This window comes from Tachysurus fulvidraco, chromosome 3 (assembly GCF_022655615.1).
Source record: "Tachysurus fulvidraco isolate hzauxx_2018 chromosome 3, HZAU_PFXX_2.0, whole genome shotgun sequence".
NCBI lineage: Eukaryota > Metazoa > Chordata > Actinopteri > Siluriformes > Bagridae > Tachysurus > Tachysurus fulvidraco.
In genome coordinates this window covers 22550506-22574481 of record NC_062520.1, presented here as the reverse complement: position 1 = coordinate 22574481, position 23976 = coordinate 22550506, and the positions used below count along the sequence as shown (strand labels likewise).

The 23976-nt window shown below is 36.9% G+C and overlaps 1 protein-coding gene across 7 annotated transcripts in view; it reads right to left on the bottom strand.

The window, feature by feature from the left end:
* Nucleotides 1–23976, bottom strand: part of osbpl3b (oxysterol binding protein-like 3b) — a 59525-nt gene that overhangs the window by 24593 nt on the left and 10956 nt on the right. For 6 of the 7 annotated variants that reach the window (XM_047811521.1, XM_047811520.1, XM_027149127.2 and 3 more), the window contains 3 exons: nt 7023–7245; nt 1081–1197; nt 313–366 (listed from right to left, as the gene is read on the bottom strand). In XM_047811521.1, coding sequence (XP_047667477.1) covers nt 313–366; nt 1081–1197; nt 7023–7118 — 267 coding nt within the window. In that variant the 5' untranslated portion in view covers nt 7119–7245. The remainder of the gene's footprint in view (nt 1–312; nt 367–1080; nt 1198–7022; nt 7246–23976) is intronic. The other variant, XM_047811522.1, reaches the window with a different exon arrangement.

The following is a 23976-nucleotide window of genomic DNA, read 5'->3' as shown; positions in this document are numbered from 1 at the left end:
AATGTGTACATGTATGCGGTAAACACTAACACACTGCAGATAGACATTGAGAAATAAAAACAATTGAGTATCCCTTAAATTACTAGACCTACTCTATCAGCATGAATGTAAAGGCTAATATCAAATCTAGTTATAGGTAAAAGCTGAATAGGACACATTTAATCCCTGTTTGTAAGGCAAAAGCAAGCAGGAAGTGGAACCCCACTGCTGGAGACAATAGAGAGCAGGGGAATGACAGGGAATATGCAAAAGCTACTGGTGATGATGCATATGTAAATTGACAGATGAATGATGGATATTATTTCTACTCACGTCCGCTGAGCATTTGGCATACTTCAGAATTCCCTTATCCAATAGGAAATATCTCTGTACAGAAGGAGAGAAAGCAAGAGAGAGAGATACAGACAGAGAGAGAGGGAGAGAGAGGGATACGGGGGTCAGAAAGGTTTCAGTGTTTTTGTTTTTCAGTGTTTTTCTATATAATATATTTTGTGTTATATTGCTTAAAGCTTATATTAGTTTTTCTGCCTTGTTCACTTGGTGCTTCTGCATTTCTCATCACACGATTACCTAGCAACAGTGGAAAAAAAACAAAATTCTCCATATTCAAGTTTGACACAGCCTACAAGGCTGAGCTAATTATAATTACTCAGAACAGCTTTTCCACAACAAACTACTGAAAAACCAAAGATTTCCAGTTCTGAAACTATCACCTGCCATCCACCTACACAAATCCAATCAGACAAAGCATGCAAACAAGATTTTACAGTCTGTGCTGTGAAGTGTATCTAATGCAAAGGATTACTTTTGTATACTGTCTAGATTCTTGTTCTTACTGTATGTATTCAGCTAATGCATCACACACCTACTTATCCAATATACTCGTGTCTGAACCAGCAGTGACACAAACAGTCATGACGATGATGAATGTGTGTGTGATGTCAGTACACAAGACAGTCACACATCAACTGGCACAATCAGTTAAAACCTGCTGTGCAAAGGGCTGTTGATTTAATGAAGACAAGAGAGTGAAAGTGGCCACTACATGGAACGTGGATTTTGCACACAACACACACTGACCTTGTGCCAGCCTTTCATTGGCCATTTTCTCCTCTTCAGCATGAAGCCCTCCTGTCTCTCGGGTTGCTGAACGTTCCCTAAACCACTACGCAGTCCCTCCACGATCTCCCAGCTGTCCTGTACACAAACAAAACATATAATTACATGCAAAAACACTCAAAGAAATCAGCCTTGATAAACATTCAGTGCATGTCTTCACTGTAGATAATGCTTTTCATGAAGAACTTTTCAGCTTATAATAATCCTGCAAAAATATTAGAACATCCCAAATGTCCACAACAGATAACAAATGGCTGTATTTAATACATCATTACCTGCATAAAGTGATCTTGAAATCCAGTCGCGTGCTTACCACAATTCAAAGTTTATTTAATGCATATAAACTACAGAAACCTTTATTGCCATTAATCTTAATAAAATACGTTTTTGCAGTGTTTCAAGCAGGTACAGTATTTGGACAAGTTCTTTTCTAGAGATTTTTCAGTTCATGTATATTTTTAGAACATTTTGCTTGACCTATTTCAGACCACACTGCAGCATCTCTAAGGAAATGATGTCAGGACTTTGTTTATTTTAAAATGCGTTGTGCGTTTTGTCTAATTTAAGCATTCTACAATTGTGTTACTCCTGTGCTTTGGATGGCAATGCTGTTGCGTTACCCTGATCACTGACACCCTGAACATATGACATTCTGCTGCAGAATTTCCCAATACAATTTTTATTCAATGGTCTTTGGAGCTACAAAACACCAAGGCAGCAACATGTGATTGTCAGCTACTTTCTCCACTATGCGGGGATACATTTTTTTTGTTTACTTGCTAATTTTAAAGGATCATCTAAAGCAGGGGTATTCAATTAAAATTCAAAAAGGTCCAGTTACTAAAATTTCCTCCCAGCAAACGTCCGAGTCTTATATTGTCACTTAAAATAGTGTACCCTCATGTTAATAAAATCAATAACGCACATACATTTCTATATAATTTATTGTTAAATTTCAAGTGTTTTCAAAGTCTGAACTTGTGTGGCACTTGAATGGAAAACAATACTGTAGTTGTCTTTACTACATGTCAATTAACAGACAACAGACACTGAATTTCTTCTGAATAAAATAAATAAAAATGCAAACACTGCTTTGAGCAGCCTGAACTTAGGGCCTATATTTCAAGTAATGTAAAACATTCAGAATCTTTTGAATAAAATATAAGTGCTTTTAATCTTTAAGAAAAAAAATTAAACAAAAGACTTTTGAGCTGCCCCTTTTTTAAACATTAACTACATTAATAACACAGGAACCTTCGGCAAAAAGAACATTTCAAGTAATTTCAATGAATGGAAAATAGAACAGGGCAGAATTTACTGAATAAAAGAAAATTGCAGAGCTTTGAGCAGCTCCCTTTTTCCTCTCTCCTTTCCACCTCTCCTTACTCCCTTTCCATCTTCCGTTCCTAGGGAGAGAAATGGGCATGTAACTGTCCTGCCAGCAGTTTGAATCTTAATTGTCCTGCCAGCGTAAATAGGTGCATTACTGCCACCTTCTGCTCTGGAGTATGGAACAGAAACAATCTGTTTTTGGCTTGGCTTTTGATGACGCTCCTGTCGTAATAACCAGATTAACTGCGCACGAAAGATTTATCTTTTTATTAATATCAAAGAACTTATATAATCTTATAATATTGGATTATAATAAGGAGATGCTTAATATGATAATATTAGAATTTTAACGGGTCCAGGCAGACCCGTCACTCGGTCCGGATCCGGACCGCGGTCTGCCATTTGGTGATGCCCGATCTAAAGAATTATAAATGGGGTTCACCTTGGTTCAACCCTACTTAATTGTCTGTGTTGTGTTTTGCGTCCCTTTCCTACGTATGCATGGGTTTCCTCTGGTTTCCTCCCACCTACCCTAGTATATACCAGAGGGTGGAAAATTGCCCCTACATGTGAATGTGTGTGTAACACATTCTATTAATTCTTATTTCCACACTTAGTTCTTAAATTTATTTCATTTATATGCACAGTCTAGGAGGAGTAGGCCAAGATTTCCTTACATTGCATGTTGAATACTGTATATAATTATGTACATGAAAATGAAAAGCCTGAATCTTAAATGATGCATGGACTGGCTTCCTATTCAAGAAATATTACCAATGTTGGATCACACAATAAAGTAGTTACTGAGGATGACAGAAGGAATGCATGAATGATCAGAAATATGTCAGAAATAAATAGATCTTAACTACATTAACCATCATCACTGGGTCACTGGATTGAGGAGTTTATGTTCTTCTACTTCATTCATAAGGGAAGTTACAATTGCACTTACATGCAAACCATCTGCCAGACTGTGGGCTAATGCAGGCTCTTATCGTTTTTGCCCAAAGCATGATCATGACACTAAATGGCACTGGATACCTTTCTAAATTGCTTTTGTGTTAAATCTCTGGGATCAGTTTTCACCTACAGTAACACGATTCCTCCATATTCATCAGTGATACTGGATGAGATATTCTGTTCTGTGAATATAGCCTGCATAAGAGAATGATGTCAGTCAACTGATCTGTGAAAAATGTTTCTGTTTAGAGTAATGAGCTTCAAAAATGCAGCTCAAGCTTGAGCTAAGAGATTCTAGACCTTTATTCAGGAGCCCCAAGTATATAGAGGCATACATCCACTTTTTTCACACATGCACACAACTACATAGATAAATTTGATGCTGCTGGCTGTCCAATTCAATTAGAATGCAAAGTATGAATGTTTATGGTAAACACTGAAAGCAAGAACTATATAAGGCTTTTCCATTAACTAGTCAAATCATTCCTTACTCTAACTATATTCATACATGTCCTATTAGTTTTACTTAGTACTTCATATGAATTATTAAATAATATGCTTTTAGACAGATAACTGAAAAAGCTCAGATTTGAGGAAGTTTAATACAAATTTGATATGACTATTTATTGTTATTAGGGCCCGAGCACCGATGGTGAGAAGCCCTATTGTTTTTGCTCGGGTTAATTATTTATTTATTTGTTTGTTTGTTTGTTTTTGCACACATTGGCCAATTGGGGTCCCTTAACATGCTCGAAAACTCTTGAAATTTGGCACACACGTAGCGCCCCCTGTAATGCAAAAACAAACATTTGTGCACAGATCAAGCAATTATGTACACACATGTACGAGAGTTGGTAAGCATATAGATCTCATCGACCCGAACAACTTTCGCGCTCTAAACTATGAGCTCCGCCCAACAGGAAGTCAGCCATTTTGGATTATTTCATAATTGCATGTGGTGAACTTTTAAATAGTCTTCCTAGGGAATTCATGCAATTGACATCAAACGTGGTGAACATGATGCCAAGACATTGCACTTGCTAAATTCCGAAGGGACTATTGATATCTTGAACGGTGCTGCCACGGCCAGGCAACAAAGTTACGGCGAATTCAGAGAAACAGGAAGTGTCTTCTATCTAAGCCAAAAAATCTCTTATTGTGATGACACGCGGTGTGTATGTTTGGCCAAGAATTCCGATCGCATCAATGTGCTTATTGTGAGTCCCGGGTATAGCGCCACCAACAGGCCCCAGAAAGTGTGTCAGTCACAAAGATGGATTTTTTCACAATTACATGCAATGAACTTTTAAATACTCCTCCTAGAGGATTCATGCGATTGAATCTAAAGCGAAATTGCAAAGGGATTTTTGATATCTCAAACACCGTTGCCAAGGCATCGTGTCAAAGTTTACTTTTATTTCAGGCATATTTAAGGCTTTTGGCGTGCTTAGATTAACTTGAAATTTGACACATACATCACATTTGTCAGCTGTTAATTGTGGACAAAAAGGTCAGACAAAGGTGTGTCTCTTAAGTGGCTCACTACCACCCCCGTTTGTCTAAAATGTGGGGTTTCATTTACCTACAGTCCCCAAATGGGTCAGTAACAACATAACATAGTCCACTGATATTTACCCACTTCATGCACTTGCCCACAGTGCATTGTTTTCTGGGAGGCACCGTATAGCGATAAAAAACATGCGAGGGCCCACCATCGATGCTTGCAGCTATATTTGCATTTTATATTCATCCTGTTGTTCTTTTAATATTATATATGTCCTCCACATTGCCACCTGAATGGCACATCTATGTGGTTTGATGCCAGTGCTTTCACTTTTACTCCATTATTGAAATTTGATGTTTCAGTTTATTTTACAGTGTTTCAAAATCTACACAGAACATCAGTCACCAGTCACCAAGGAATAAAAGTTAACTCAGTAGTTGACTGTCTTTATTATGGGTAACGCACTTGTCACACCCTGCACTGTAACATGCTCACAATGTCTGTGTGCTTTTCTTGTTGTATTGCCTCCCAGCAGAGTTTTTAGACTGATGGTATTCTTAATCAGTGACTTAGTGAAACAGTGTCGATGTACCTCAAAAGTACTTCTGTATATCGCTCTGTATAAGGGCATATGGTGATAAAAGGCGTACGCAAATGCTGTAAATGGTGGATCGAATATGGCTGACAGAGTGGATCAGACTCCGGATGACAAGCTTAAATTTACAAAACAGAACAAAACAGGATCTTGTTAAAAAATGATAATTCTGTAGCTCTAAAGTTAATGGTAAGATGTACTGTAAATGAAGGTTAGTTGCAATTGCATCGTCTTTCGCATGCTAACAACTTTGTTAGCTAGCTCAGTTACAATTTAGGAAATTTACAAGTGTGTTCTCAATAAGTGTAACATAATATAAGTGTTAAAGGTATGCTTATTGATATAATAAGCATAAAGAAAATTAGCTAGATACGTAACACATATACACACAGATGAAAGTTAGAAGGGGGTCTGCTGATGGTCTGTACAGTTTAATTTCCTGAACAGATATCACAAACTGAACTACAGCACTAATAGTTAACTAGCAAAATATCAAATTGTCTATTGTTTATTTTGTCAAATATGTGTAAGGCTGCATGGCTTGGCAAAATGTTCAGTAACTGGTATTTTATATATATATATATATATATATATATATATATATATATATATATATATATATATATATATATATATATATATATATGTGTGTGTGTGTGTGTGTGTGTGTATATATATATACACACACACACACACACACACACACACACCAGTCTGTTGCAGGAACACATTCACATACATGTTCAAACACGGGGAAAATTTATTGTATTCCAAACATTAAGAGTTGGATGGAAACTTTGAAGAACGTTCATAAACTTCAATACGTCACAAGACACCTCTAAATATGTCATAGCGTTTTCTAATTATTCTTCTGTTCTGATATACATTGGGGGTTTTCCAGTACCAAGATCAACACTAGTGATAAAACCACTTCGTTTACTGTTCTTTTACTGTGCCAAATCTGCTCTATTTCTCAGCAGAAGTAACATGTTGGTTATTGAAGGTTATTAATAAACAGCAACATCTAATTCTTTACCAAAATGTGGTGTTTGTAATACACTGGTCAAAAGACAGTCTTAACACCCTTATGTAAATCTAATGATACTACTCATCACCATAAATAGCAGCTTTTGTATTCAACAGTTTTCACATTAGGAGTTTAGTCTGTCCTTGCAACTCACACTTCCAACAGAGACAATAGAGGTCGAGGCTGTGAGGGAAGGAGACAAGATCAATTTGTCCTTTCCCATTCACCTTGTGGGATGTAGGGGTCAAGATTACAACATGATCCTCAGAAATATTTGAATAATTTGTGAAATATAAGGCTGATAAGTTTTTATTAAAGGGCAAACTAGTTCAGATAAAAAGTATTTTGCATACATACTTAACTAAATATTAGTTTTTCTTTTATACACACGATCAGTGTATATTCAGTTGAGGCAGCAGTTTTCAGTCAAAACACATCACATGCACACACACACACGCACGCACGCGCACACACAGAATATTCACCTGTCGGCTGTCATGTTTGGAAGAGGTGCTGCTGTTGCTGCGAGATGGAGAGGAGACTTTTTGGGACATGGTGGAGCTCTTGTCTTCTGAGCTCATCCCCCAGGATCACACACAATGTGGGGGAAGAACTAGAGAGAGAAGTTGAGGAATTGAAGGAGACTTAGTAGTGGACCTCCATGTAGCTATGCCTTCTGTAAACGTGCAGCTGGGTCCAAAAGTGAAACTATGGAGAGAGAGAGAAACAAGTTATATCATTTTTGTGTTATAAAGTGTGTGTGTGTGCGCATGTGTGCACATGAGTGCACACACATGCAACTAGAATACACACATGCACATTCATGCCTAAAGAAAAAAATGTGTTCATATACATAAGGTCAAACCACCATTGTTGTCACTGTGGACTTACTCCCACTTACTCATCCTCAAACTTGCTCTCTTTCTCTGTTGCATCTAATCTCTTAACACGGCAGAAAATACTCTTTAACCTCGTCTTGGTGTTTGCTGCATTCCCCTTACTGTAGCTCTTTTTGTCCTTTACAGCACTCAATCTCACTCACTTACCCGCTCTGTATCTCTGCACCTCAAGGTTAATTAGATTAAGAGCTCTGACTCACAGGGCAGTGCCACTTAACTTCCTCCACGTACACACACACACACACACACACACACACACACACACACACACACACACACACACACACATACACAATGAAAATGTGCCATTACTGTCACTGAAATAATCCACAACATAGTAAAAGCGATTCAGTCCTAAATACCAAGATTTAATGGCATACTGTATGAAAAAATCAATAAAAGCAATAGTCAATACTAGCAACGCTAATTCCATTACACTCATTATTAAACCTTGCTGTGAAAACATTACTGTACAACCTTTTTTGTTTTTCACATTCATGCCTGGTTGATGCTGAAAGCCTGAATTTACTGCAAAATGGAGAATATCTCAAAATAAGCCTAACACATCCTATACAAGTAAACTGTTCATAATTAACATTAAAAACGACCTGATGAACAAGTCCCATGACATAAATAGACTTACATGTGCATGTCAAATAATATTTTAGTTGCAGAACTGCACTAAACCCACAGTGAAAACACTCTGAAGAACCCACACTACACGCATCAATTTTAGCCAAGATTCCACTTCAGTGTCATGAGACGCACTACTCATACGTTTTATAAACACTTCCCAGATATCTGACTCACTGATTTTTTGGAAGGGTGCAAAAAAAAAATCTAGCTGCTATGACTAATATCATGCCTATATTTTCTTCATTGGAATTGTGTTAGAATATAAAATAAAAGGAACTAAAGAGTCTGATCGCTCAGGCTAATGAAATGAAATGCGCTTTTATAAGTACAGCCTCACTTCATATTCACACATGCCATCAATGTGATTTATGATGGTAGTGTTTAATAAAAATTTCTATACCAAATAATATTATTCAGTGACTATAAAACATACATCACCTGGTGTAGAAGTATAAACAAAAAATTCAGTCATCCCATGTTAATTAATGCCAATCCAAGTTTTATTACAGAGAGTTCTATTTAACAAGAGACAAAAGATGGCTGTTAAGAACCAGTCAGCCTCCAGGAAGCCATAGAAAGTGAAGCCTGTGAGGAATATTAATGTCTACAACAGTTCTAGTGAGCAAAAAAATGTATGGTTTATTCATCATGTTTATGAATCTATACTACATAATATTTATTACTACATACAGAAGAATTAACTCCCAAGCCCAGATAAAATGGGAGAGTTGTGTTAGGAAGGGCAGCTGGGATCAAACCTGTGCCAAATCCAAAATATGCATATCAGTTCATCCACTGTGGTGACAGCAAACATCCAAAGTATGATGACAACCAACAACAACAACAGTAGTATGTTCCTACGAAGGCTGAGAAAGGCACATCTCCTTCCCCCAACCTGACCATGTTCTACAGAGGGACCATTGAGAGCATTCTGAGCAGCTGCATCTTCTGGTTTGGGAACTGTACGATCTCGGATCGCAAGACCCTGCAGCGGATAGTGAGGACAGCCAAGAAGATCATTGGAGTCTCTCTTCCCTCTATCATGGATACGTACACCACACGCTGCATCCGCAAAGCCAACAGCATTGTGGATGACCCCACACACCCCTCACACACACTCTTCACCCTCCTGCCGATGGAAAAAGGTAACGAAGCATTCGGGCCCTCACGACCAGACTGTGTAACAGTTTCTTCCCACAAGCCATCAGACTTCTCAATAACTGAACTGAACTGTACTGAGCACAACATACACACACATTATCTGTATGGACTTCACAGACCTACACCAAACACACACACTGACACATCAAACTGTTACATGCTGCTTACATCCATCAGACTGTTTACATGCTGTTTTGCACACTGTTTTACTCTTTTGCACAAACTGTCCAACATTTCAGTCATTTTGCACAAACTGTTCAACATTTCAGTCATTTTGCACATATTGTACAATATTCCATATATAATAGATAGCTGGGGCATTATCCTTGTTATTCAAACTGGCAATATTGCAATTGCTTGTTTCTGTCTCTCTTCTTAGTGCTGAGAGTTGCATTATTGTTATTATCTGTTTTGTTTCTTAGCTAGAAAACAGAGGGAAAACTAGTGTGTTATCTGAGCCAAGTCAGAGTTGTCTGTAAAACTGTAACCTTACATAATGTCAATGATTCCCCTTCACATTATGGTTTCCATGGCGAAAAGCACTAAGCGCTGAGGTTTGTGTTTGTTAGTGCTATTATCTCCACTCTCTGTCTTGTCATTGGTACATTGCTCAATTGGTGTGTTAATTTATGCACTGCTGTGTCTGTGAAAACTGATCAAGTCATAAGCTGCATCCCAAACTATGTACTAGGCACTTACACTATACACTATATACTCTAGTGTCTAGTGTACCAATTTATGAAAATGAAAAACGGTGGACACCATCTTGAAATTTTTTCTCATTCAGGGTGGTAGCCCATCTTCCTTCACCTAAGCAAAGCTGTGAGTGTTGAATGCATGGTGTTCAACATTCTATACTTTGATTCTTCATTTGAATCCATATTCTTGAAGTTTTCTTCATCTTGTGAGAATTTTCAGTGTAAACACACAACCCACACCATTTCTGAATAAGTATGTGATTTGGGACACACCCGTGGTGCCATTTTCCAGTTCAATAACATCTTTTGTTTCATTTCTTGTCTCCCATACATTTTTTCCAGATTTCTAATTATATTTTATCCTGTTCTGCTGTTGCCTTCATGTATTGTGACTCCCCCTATAGACTTTGATGACAATTTTTGGAAATCCTCTAAAACCCACACTGATTACGCACAGTTGTGTCCTACGTATCTTTCCATTACTTCACACCTCAAAGAAGCAAGATATTCATTTCTACATTGTACAGTACACACTACTGACTGCTTCGTGTAACAAATTCAGCACGATCCTGCCCAGAGAACACCTGGGGACATTTGCAGAGAGCTATTTATTGCTCATTGACCACATAGATAGGCAAGAAATTTAAAAAAACACACTCAAAACAAAAAATTTTCTAGCTCGGTCAACATCTCTGTAGTGCACAATTCATTTGTAGGCTGAAGACAGTGGAGAGAGAGGACAAGATCAGGTTCAGGCATGACACAACCGGAAATCTGGGCTAAACACGACCCCAGTTGTACAGCTGGCTTCAACAAAATTTAAATATCTCAATATATCCGGATCTATTTGTCTGTTGATCTTGTCTGGTAATGTTTTGAGTTGTAAAAGAGAGACTTCAGAGTTCAGAAGTCTTTTTTAATCGGAAAGTGTGCAGGATTTAAACACTTGTACTCAAACTTGTATGCAAGCATTTGTATTTTGTCTTTGTATTTTGAAAGAAATATCAGTGAGGAATTTCTACCTATTGTTAATTCAATACTTACACATTTGATGGGATGAATGTGAGAGCAAGTTTATTTGTTCTTAGGCTGGAAAGAGCAAACATACAGACGGATGCATATTTCAGAACGAGCAACAAATTTGGCTAAACCCTTATGCTTCCAAATATAAAAAAAAATCAGAATAAAGTTTTGGAATCCATATCAGATTATTGGCTATAAGAAAAATACAGAGCATTATGAAGAAGTGATTTCTTTTTAGCCTAGAGAATAGATGGACTTATAAAGTAGGAGCATTTCATATCACAAAGTCAAATACCCTCTACATCGTCAACTCACTCTTTAGTTCATTTTGATGACACACCTATACTGTAACACATCGTTTTCAATGGTTTAGAATATGATTGTGAGATTTATTGAGCTCTCTATTGTACTCTACCATGGTTTACTCAAGATACAAATGACACAAAAAGAGCAATGACAGATATGTCAGTTGAGAGGTGTAAATTTTAACGTGTATAAAGGAAACAAGGTACAAAGCCAGTTGGACATTACAGATTGGAAACATTTAAAAGAATAAATAAAAATTGTGAAGCACTACATCCTATGACATCACAAAGACCTCATGATAATACAGTAGTTTTATTCTTGAGCTACTGACAGATTTTCAGTTTCAGCAATGGGGTTCAGTCAGCCAGTCGGTTAGCAAAGGGGTTCCAACACTTCCTATAAGGTCAGTTCATGTTATATCTACGGAATTCTCTAGACATGATTCAGTTTCTGTTTAGCCTTCTATAAAAGCCTTGAGAGGCTTATATTGTATGCGTTTCATATGGGGCTTATTAACACATTAAACACCAGCAACAGTGTTTTGTGATTAGCATGTGATGATTATGCATGCACACATCCAGGTGGACATTCTTCTCTGAGATTCATTTGCTTTTCCGGAGCATGCCGGCAGGTTGCCTTTCATGCGAGATGAGCCTTGGTAGCCAGCATGGAGGCAATATTTTTTCAATTCCAGTCAAAGCATGTGCAGACCTATGGCTTCCTAAACCACACGCTGAGCGTTGTGGGACTCGGCTAATTACAACGCGTACATGAAGCCTATATAAGTAGCAGCAGTGACTGAGCTCTTCCGCTGAACAGACTCCAGGCTGTGTGTAAACGACACTTGCCACTTCTTAACTCCCCACCTCATCAGAGAGCCTCTTTAGAAGCCAGCAGAGAGCAGCTGTCTCTTTGTGTCTGGCCAATCATTTATTCATTCACTTTCCACACACATGGAGTGACGCATAACTCACACACCCATCCATGGCCCTGTATTGCTTTTGTTTCTGAAGCGTAAAACAGTGTTGAATTAGCACTGAGTCATGTCTTGGCCATTCTGTTAAAGACCGTAAATAATACATAATACCCGTCAGTGTTACAGCAGATGATGTTATGTTATTTTTCATTTGTATAAACTAGACTATATGTGTGAAATAACCGAGGCAGAAATATTGAACCATTTCAGAGATTAAATGTAACACTTGACAGTCTCACAGCCAGTGCAAATGAAAGATTTATTGAGGCTTAAGGCAAATCTGACTCATCACCAGGACCTCCAGTACAGGCCATTAATTATACACAGACATGACAACAGAGCAATAGTCATTCTTTCCCTACGTTGCTCACGTTCAGACTGCATTTCTACTAAAACACCTTGACGGGTAGAATTAAAAATGTGTACATAATGGGCAATAACACAAAAAGGAGAAAATGGGTTTAAACCCAGATTTTCAGCACAAAAGAAAGTAACAGCACTGTTAAAAAAAAAAAAACATGCTCTGAAACATATTCAGAGCTCAACAATATGAATGGTCTATAATTTGATGTAGTACAGCTGGATTGAGGTGACAAGCATCCTATTAAAGGTTAAAAGTGGAATGAGTGGAGTAAAGAATGTGTTGCTGAAATGGAGCCACAGGTCGTGGTTCTCATCTTTTCTACATCAGTGGAGACCCGAACCCCTTGCAGTTCCTCCTACGCAACAGAGACACAGGTGTAATTACAAACTCGACTGAAGGTGACAGCTCTGCTTGCGTTTGTCACTCTGTAATTCAACCTCTCCAAACGTCACAGGCAGCAGGTAGGGTTTGTATTGTTTCAAAAGGGACGCAACTGTTTTGCGTTGCATTTTAAAAATAACCTGCACAAAGCCGCGACTGAACAGTAGCAGGAGTGGGATGGACGCACAAGGAGCTAGTACAATGTTCTGGAAGATTAGTGCATGTGTCAAAGAGTCGCTGTTAAAGCAAGATGCCTAATTAGAGGCTTGAACCAGATTATATTTTAAATACTCCCACTTTAGTATTTTTAAGCCTGTATTTTTTTATTTTTTTATTTGTTTGTTTTTAGTTTTAATCATGTCTTTATTTTTATACATCCATCTATTTTTAGTAGCAGTTATCCTACACAGGGTCTGTCTCAGGGGACCTAGGTCACAAGGTAGGGGACAATCTGTACGTGTCAAGCAACCAAGGGCACAATCACAATCACACGCTAGGGACAATATAGAGATGCCAGTCAGCATATAACACGTGTTTTTGATCTTGGGGAGAAAACACCCAAAGCATTAGGAGAACATGCAATCTCCATACACAGGGTAGAAGCAGGAAACCAACCCCTAAACCCTCATCCAACTGCTGCTATTACACAAGTGTATATACTGTATGTTTACTTGAATCCTCTTTGTTTTGTCTGTTTGCACTGTTGTTTGTCTCAGACTGTTTACATTAGGTTGCATATGATGCACTTTATGTGGCTAGGATAACTTACTTTATGTCTTTAGCTTGTGTTGTGCCCTCTTCTATTTGTTTTATCAAATGTTTTATATTATTTGTATATACTACTAGAGACAAAAAAATATAAAAACAATCAACTCTGATTCATGGCCTTGCTCGCTCACAGTGATGAAATTCTGTGTTTGTTTGCTCTGATATCTTTATTTACATGTTGAAAGCTTTCTCACGTACCAGGAAAAAAAACATAGGCACTATATTTGCGTGTGTGGAGTCAAATTTATGAGTTAGATAAAACAATAGTTTTATTACACACTAGTCAAATTGACGATACATCGCAAAACATAGCTGTAACAGAACACTGATATAGATAATTATATTAAAAATGATTCTTAACTACATGTATTCAACATTCATGCTTACTGATGTTAAATAAAAATGAATGGGACAAGAAAGTTATTCTGCTGCAATATCGATGAAATCAGAAATAAATCTACAAACCCGTAAAAGTGAACAAAATTAATTCAGATATTAGAATAGCATACACTAGCAGACATTTATTAACAAATTTCAAAGGCTAATCTGCAGAAATATCTGAGTAATAACAGTCACTGTGACATACGAAAATGAAATGGATGCCAAAGCAAATGTGCTTCCTATCACAATTTGTCTGACAAAAATAATGACGCTTCACAATGAATTCTGTGTAATCCTCTGAGAAATTCTGTGACATGATTCAGTAAAAGCCAGTGAATCCATAAGGCCAACAACCACGCACACACACACACACACACACACACACACACACACACACACACACACACACACACACGATTACTGATGAATAATCATATTACACAGCATTTCCAGATATTGTATAAGAGTGACTGAGATTTCTGTAACAGATAGACCAGATGGATGGATTATTTAATTTTTATATGTACAATGTGAGATTGAATGATTACAATCATCTTCAATGATGATTGATGATAATCTTCAAATCTAATTTGGCTATTAATTGTCATCTATAGATATAAGTAATCTGATTGCATTTTCAGTTGACTTTATGCCACTTTTAAATATATTTATAATATCAGCAAAACAGAAGTTTAAAAATGAAGCTACATTTATTAACACTGCATGTGAGCACTTACTTCAAAAATATATGGAATAAAATTTGCCGTAACCCAAAGTTCTTGCCCTAATTTTTATTACTTAATACTAAAATAGCAAAAAAAAAGCTACAATCATCTACAAGATGCAACAAAGAATATTATTAAAACATCCAAAAACAAAGCATAGTTAATATTACTTAACAGAATCAGGATCAGAATTTAATTTGGTGGCAATTTGATTACATTAAGAAATTTATTATTCATAAAAGTGTTTACAGACTACTATAAAGCATCAGAGATGTCTGTAGTTGCATGCAAACACTTTGGCAAACAGGTCCAAAATGATACCCAATAGCCTGGTCAAAAAACAGGCAAGGGTCAGACAATGAACAAAAAGACTCTGTAGATAAAAGTAGATTCAAAAGAAAAACAAAAACAAAAAAAACTACACAACAAATTAGATTAAAAAAAACAAAAAAACAGAATGTCACAAACCCTCACAACATAAAGCCTAGAGAGATAAGCTGCACTCGAATCTACCTACTAACCCACTATACAGTAGGTTTAAGCAGTAAACAAATCAGTAGTCTTGTCGATTCACATAAATAATAAAACTGTGGGTGCACGCTGTGCTATCCTATAAGCCTCCCTGTAAGTGCCATAGGTATTAAACCTTGTTCCTTGTGGTTAAACCATGCTAGTTTAACAACACTTGAGTCATTATTTAATTTGCTGAAGGTTTACACTAGAAAATACAGTTGCATTAAAAAATATATAAATAATAATAATAAATAAATAAATAAATAGATAGATAGATAGATAGATAGATAGATAGATAGATAGATAGATAGATAGATAGATAGATAGATAGATAGATAGATAGATAGATAAATCTTTGTGGTTAATCGTTCATCATATGTCATATGACAAGTCCATCATGGAACATGTATTATATTTGTATTGTATTCATACTAAAAAAAAAGACTGATCAGTACTGTATTAACAACTGAGCAGTAGCTACCGATCCAAAAGCAGATGTAATGTCATAAAGAAACAATTTTGCAAACAGTCAATAATCAGGTGACATGGAGCAAATGTGTGCTAAGGTGTAGTCCATAGCAGCCATGATTTTAGGCCACGATGCATTCTCTGAGTCCATCAGAGTTTCATTGTAAACGTTCATCCATTGAAATAACTGCAATACAACAATTATGTTAGAATTGTAACAATTCACAAAAACAGCCAACCAGCACTGCTTCTTTTCACTCTTATTCATTCAAATATAGAATTAGATAGAAAATGTCAATATGTCATGGCACCCTGTGAAATAATGTATTATGAGTTGTTAAATACAAAACATAGCTGTGTAAAAATGGGCAAAGTGGAAAAGCACAAGAGAAACACTGCACCGTTCATTAGCTCTCTCTCTCTTAAACAAGCTGGATAATCAGTGAGATGAGACAGGCCACGGTAATTGCTAATATCACAGGGCAGTACCCACTGCACTAATGAGCATGTGAGCAAGTGGGAGCTTGTTAGCTTATCATTTGTGCTGGTGAGCTAATACTCTGCTGCTTGCAGGCACAAAGTGTTAATAGAGGAAAATGAATGAAATGCAGTTACGCGATCAGCTTCCTGTATACAAAATGAGATTGAAAATTCAATTCCATGATTTGTTTAAGCAAACAGCTCATAGCTCACAGGTGTGTCTACAGGATACCTGTTAAAGATGTTTCAAACAGACACCAGGGTTGATCTACTGATGTGAACAGGCTTGTTAGCAGGAGATTCTGCAGGTTGTTGCCTTTCTAATAAAACACACTGTATTTCTCTTCTTTCTCACAATCAGTGTTTTTCTTACTATTGTACTGCTAGTGTGAATTGTAGGATAGCCTTACAGAAAACCTAAACTTCATGTAGTTAGGAGATTTAATACTTGGGTAGGAATTTATCTGAGTCATCATATTGTTGTGAATCGTTTTGCTACCTTCTTCAAGAAACCCAAGGAGCTGAAACTGGCTCACCGGAAAATTTTGACAGGCTTGTGGCATTATGTCATAAAACATAAAATTATGTTCCAGCATGCAAATGTAGGTCATGCAACAGTCTTACACCAGGGGAAGGAGGAACGTGTGCAATGTTAGGGGTTTTCCAGTGTCCTTATTTGTAGAATTTTGATATTTATTTTTTTTTTGGTGTGGGTGTGTAGGTTCTTCCAACCTAAGCAAATATAAATGCCAAACAGTTTATTTTATTACAGGAGAGAAATGGGTGGCATGTGCAGCAACGGGTCACACTGCTCAGCTGAGCACAGTCGACAATTCCATAAATAACAACCGAGAAAAGATAGAGGCAAGTCATTGCTCTAGGGGAAACAAAGAAACGCACTACTGGTTACTGCATCCTTCACACTCCGGGTGTGACTCACAGCTTTTTTACTCTGCTAATGACAACTTCCCCAATTGTAGCTAGGCAGCAACTGTGTTTACTGAGATAACAGTATTTAAGAGGGAGACTTTGCTGCTCAAGGGTGGGGAGGACATGGTGGATGACAAGGGTTTAAATTATGATTTCTCAAGCAGTTGCTGTGCTCAAAATGATTTAATGCCGAGTTAAAAGGCTTGACCAGGCTATCAACAATTACTGGTTTCATTAAAGAAATCTATTCTTTCTCTGAAAACAAATCAGAATAAATTTTCATTTATAACTGACAAATTAATTAAATAAGAGTTGTGTTTAAAAGCATTCATTCATTCATTTTCTACCGCTTATCCAAACTTCTCGGGTCACGGGGAGCCTGTGCCTATCTCAGGGGTCATTGGGCATCAAGGCAGGATACACCCTGGACAGAGTGCCATGCATGTCTTTGGACCGGGGGACAAAACCGGAGTGCCCGGAGGAAACCCCCAAGGCACGGGGAGAACAAGGCAGAGGCGGGAATCAAACACCCAACCCTGGAGGTGTGAGGTAAACGTGCTACCATGCTAAGCCACCATGCCCCCTTTTTAAAAGCAGTTGCTCTTAAAAACTATGGCATAAATATTCAACTACAACAGTGTCATGTGATATCACAATCTTGATGCCAGTTCTACACAATATACATTATGATAATTTTTTTCAAAAAGCTAAAGAGCAGGTACAAATTTAAATATTTTATTGATTGTTATATTTACATTTGACATAGTTTAAATATTTAAATCAGTACAAAACTAAAATCAGGTCAGAGTTTGTAATTATTATTATTAACAAACATTAAAATATTCTACAAGTATATATCAAGATACACAACAACTCAGAAAAGCGAGAAATAATTTATCACAATATTGATATTTCATGGTCGTAGAGCCCAGCTCTGCTGAGAAGGAAATGGTGAGTGATGGAGGGATGACGAGAAGGTGAAAAAATAGAAGAGGACAGACAGACTGGCCTTGTGGATGTTCAACCCCCAGGCTGATTGTAGATTAGCTGTAATGGATGATAATATCTTTCTGTTGTGTGAATCGTCACAACACAATTTATTAAATCGAGAAATCTCTTTGGCAATATGTCAAGCCTTGAACGTTTAAGGACAAGACCTCAGTGTGCGCAAATTGAAAATGTTTAGTCATTTGAAACTGTGTTCATTAGTATTACTGCATGCGATATTGTTGAACATTGTTGTATTGTTACATTGTTTATTGTCTTTTGTGTATTGTCTTTTTCGTATTGTCTTGTATTTTTTGTTTGCACTGTCTTTTGTCCTGCACTGTCTTGTCTGTCTTGTTTGTCTTGACCTGCACTGTTTGCAACAGGTTGCACAGGTGCACTTTATGTATCTAGGACTAACTACCTAAGTCTTTAGCTCTGTCTTTGTTTTATGTAGCACCATGGTCCTGGAGAAACGTTGTCTCATTTCACTGTGTAGTGCAACAGCTATATATGGTTGAAATGACAATAAAAGCTTGTTGACTTGACTTGAATTGGGGCAGGAACATCAATACAATCTGCTTTTAATGAGCTTATAAAATTGGCAGCAGGTGAACATTTCTGTGATATTAATGAAGCTGAATCACTATGTTTGTGCTTTAATATTACAGTATTTGTGCAGTCACAATATTCTTCACTTATTAAAATGTAGCACCGTAATAAGCACACAGTTTTCCAGGGATTTGCTAGAACACTTAGCAGTTACATTTCTGGCAAGCGTACTGTCCATACACCATTGTTCTCAGCCCTCAAACCTCTTTCAGCCTGACGAGCACTGCTTTCATGTTGCTTTCATGTGCTTATCTTTGTAATGCCGAGTGCTTTTGTTTTAGGTTTTTGTTCTGTCCTCACCTCTGCCTTAACAGTAATTCATTCCCTTAATCTGCACAAAAGTCATAAGTTCAATCCTTGATTAGTATTTTATGGTTATTTATACAGTTATTCATCTTCAACATTAAATCTCATCATGCAATCCTGTGCCATCAAGGCAATTATTTCTACACGGTTTTACACACAGTTTTGTTGACTTTTGGCTTTCCTAACATTTCTTTGTCTTTGACCATGTTTTATTCTGTTGTAGCACTGCTTTGTAGCACCTCTGTTTTGACGATATAGATGATATCAGCAGTGACTATGAGCCTCGGGTTTCCTTTAGTAAACCCACACAGAGTTTAATAACTTGTGTCCTAAATGTAACTTCAACTGTTCATTGATGTGTTTTGTCATCAGCAATGCCACACTGTCTCCTGTCCAGCCTGTTAGGAACATATGCTTCGTAGATACATTAAATCAGCTGCGCTGCAACAGCCTGTTAGTGGAATACCACAATCCCACTATTGAAACTCCCTTGCCCTTGGGAGAGAACACCAAAAATTAAATATGCATGATCGCCTGGGGTTTCTGTAAAGTAAACATCTAATAAATCCACCTGAATGGCTGAGAAAGACAGAGAGACAGACAGAAATACAGACATAACTGAGAGAGTCAAAGACAGATAGAGAGACAGACAGAACGGCAGAAAGAAAAAGAGCAAAAGAGAGATCGTGTGACATACAGACAGAGACAGATTGAAAGAGTGTGAGAAAGATAAAGAGAGAGAGACAGAGAAAAAGAAACAGAAAGAAAGACAGACAGAGACATGGATAAACAGTGAGAGAGACACACAGAGAGAGAGTAATCTTTGGTTCTATTTGTTCATCAATACATCTTCTTCAATACTACGCAGACTAAACTCAGCATGCTGTTGCCTCTTCATGACTTTTGAAAACACTGTACATTGAGAAACATCAGTTTAAAAAAGCTTATCCACACAATTGCACAAACACTCTCAAGACAGCACAAGCACCAGAACTGCTTTAGAATTGCTTCATCACATCTGCAACAAGTTGCTGAAGACGCCCTGCAAGGAACAATTGCAGAAGATATGGAAGTCAGTCAGGTCTTCTCGAGTACAATTGAGACCTTGCTCAATTTCTCAACAGTGGCAGCTTGGCAGTGCTGGGGCTTGAACCCCGACCTTACAATCAACAACCCAGAGCCACCACTACTTGCATCACATATCTTTATCATCTCACAAGAGTTTAACCTGAGATAGACCTAGGGTTAGTGCAGTTTGGTTGGATTGGGAGATTAAAAAAAGATAAAAATGTGACCTCCTTCGCTATCCTTGGAGCATGAGCTTGGAGTTGAGAGGCATCAGTATAGCACTAACCCACTCCCAATGAAAATGAGCTATCACACGATGACTCTGAGATATATTTGCTACTAAAAATAGTACACCACAGTACAGCAGGATACGGATTAGTTTTAATGATCCACTTAACATTAACGTTAACTTAACACTGGAAAAAAAAAGAATATCGTCATTCAAATTTAAGAAAAATAACATGCATAAATTATCACGTTTCTCAAAAAAATATGATTTCATTGCTTATATACTGTAAACTTCATTTAAACAAGTTTCTTATTAGTAGATTGAATGATGTAAAGAGACAGTGATCAATAAACATAGCATTAGCAAAAACCAGTTACACTATTCAAGTCTCTTTTGTCTGAGCACTATGGAGGTGTATCCTCTCTTAATTTATTAAAAATATACAGCAAGAATTTTTCAAAATAAATAATAAAAATAAGCAAATGCTATAAAATTACAGAGGGATATATAGACAAAAAGATATATAGACAGAATGCAATGACACAGTACAGTACATTTTTCTAATAGAGATACTTAAATGTTAACCAAATTGTTTGTATTTTAATAACCTGCTACATACAGAAATCTAATAAGTGAACTTCTTGGACAAATAAAAAATTTCAACAAATTTACCATCCGCTAAAGATGGTGCATTCATTGACTCCGGCATGTTTTCTGACTAAACCGCCCTCAACTCGTAAACTCGGGGAGCTCCAGAGTTTCTCGGACATAATTATGACTTTGTGTAAGGTGTATTTCTGTGCTTTTAACATGTAAATATGATCTTTCTGACATGACTTTGACCATTTGTCATGCTCATATTTACCTGATTTCTCTTCATACCACTAAACCCAATCATGTCACACACTATTTAATGAGTTCCACACTCACACATAGAATTAATCACTCGGTGTGTTCATATCAGACATTAACAAGCCATTAAATGTTTATTGCTCATCTCTCTTCAATCTTAGTGTCTCCCTGTTTTTTTCCCTGTAGTTTTGTCCTGTTATATCATGCACATCGTCTGATCTTTTACCTGTTTGTGGATCACGACTTTGCCTCACGATTCAGTGTTTAAGAATAAACTCTCACTGCATTTGCATCTGTTTATGTGACCTTCTGTGAAATATGACTTTATTGTAAACTTTATTGTAAATTTACATGTTTACTAATGAAAAAAGAAAAAAGTTGAAAAAAGAAAAAAATTGTTTGTACAACTGCATTAATTCCTTTGTAAATTCATTTTTGATTAATTTTTTGAATATTGGCCAACAATATAGCCTCCATGGACAATAACTCCCAGCAACCACATGTACTCACACTTTCACTGTCACCAGACTTTTCTTTTTTTTCATCCGTGTTCAGTTTGGTATGTTTGGTTTCAACACCCAAGTTTCAGTTCTTTGTTAAGAAGTATACTCTCCGTTCCTTGAGTCCATGAAGCTACTAAGCTGCTTGTTTATTTGCCGTAAAAAAATTATTTTATCTGTTTGTTTACCCAATTTTCAATTCTGCTTAACTCTGATACTCCTGTTTATCAATATTGACATTTGCGTGTTTTTTTTTTTTACTGTTTTGTACTATGGGCTGTTCACTGTATTTACCTGTGCCAATACTTTTGCCCTGTTCTTATTTTTTGAGACTTACTTTGTGAGCATGACTTGTGACAATTCGAAATCTCTGTGTTTTTATCAGTCGCAGACTTTCCACTAAATCAAGCTGATTCATTTATATGCAAGCTGCTTCTTCAAGAATTAAAGAACTAATAATATTTAGTACTAGATCAAACACTGTTGTAAATCAGTACAGGGAAAGAGCATTAAAAGAAGTAATCTTGATGGATGAATTTTGGCTGCATCCCTAATTAATTCTCACCCTGTCGTCTCAGTGCATATTTACACTCTACATATTCGTTCCATTACAGAAATTTTAGTATATTTAATATCAGATATTCTGTGTGATCTTTCAGTATGAAAAAGTGTGGATATAATGTAGATATTATTTTAAAATCCCAATAGAGTTCGTAGAGATGTGTTTAAAGTTCACCTTAAAGCCTTTTTTTAAGTTGACAGCTTGATCTCTTATTATGTCACTACATGTGAAGTAATTAATATGGCAAAGAAAAAAATTTCATCAGACAGCATAATTTAGTGAGGAGTGATGCATTAAACAAGCTTAAATAATAAATGTAAAAATTAAAGCTGGCTCCAGACTAATTCTGTTCTTACTGCACCAACAGTTATAGAATACTAAAATTCACACCCACTGTCTTTGATGGAAATGGTCGTTCATACCTATCCACCTGCTCCTGCAGATTTAAGCCACTACTGACAGTGCTAATGCTAAAAGGATATGTGAAGCATTTTGCTCTCAATTTCACTCTGCATTTACAGCACTGGATTACAGGAAGTAATAACAGAAGCATCATAATAAACATCCTTCTGTATATTGCACAACATTGTCACCATATTCAATATCACTATCCTTTTAGTGATTAATATCAAGGCAGATCTAGTTTTACATTACCCGGTAATGAAATGGTGATTTATACCAGACAACGTCATGGTTATGTGTGATAATGTTAAAAACTGAATGAAAACTATTAGACTTCAAGCACATATTGTTTCAGATGGCCCGCCACTGTATCTCCATCACTGTCTGTCCTACAGTCCTCTGAAACTGTCACTGCACCTTAAAGATTTTAAAGACATAAAACTGACACTGAATCTGCCTCCATGTTAACTGACCATGATTAAAATCACTCCAGCCATTTACGAGGACAAGCCTGTAGTCATGTGTAGTTCTTCGGGCCAAATGGGCTCAGGCCATCCTTAAAAATATTCTTGTTTGCCGTAACCCGAACGACAAAATGTTCGCAGTCACCGTTCAAAGTCATACGGGTTCGGGCACAATAATACATCTAAAAAATTAATTAAAACAGCTCGACACTGTGTTCAGCATCAAAATAAGATTTGCAATGATGCGCCCGAAGGCACAGGTTGAAGACCCAGTCAGTGACGTCACGATATGCTAATTTGTCATACCTAGTCATACAGTACCTACGTAATCACCATCACCAAAATTATACTTTTTTTTTACATTGAAACTTGAAAAAAATTATATAGATCTACCTACCGACCCTTTTTTTTTTTTTTTTTTTTACTGCAAACCAAAATATTTTTAAGGATGGCCTCACTGAGAGACCAACAAGGTCTCCCAAAAAACCTACACTAGAGCGTCTGCCAGTGCAATTATTAGCTCAGAAATTGGGAGCATGGTAAGTGTGGTCTGAAAGCCCAGTTCTGCATACAGGTTAAGAGTAAACTTTTCTCGACAAGGTTTTAGGGCAAATGTTTGGATATTGGATATATAAATAATCACCAGAATTACAGTCTTAAATGGGTTTCTTAAAGCACTGCAGCAAAAGTTGCAGTTTATGTACATACTCTGTATCAAGCACTTGAACAGCAAAAGGCTCCTTAACTG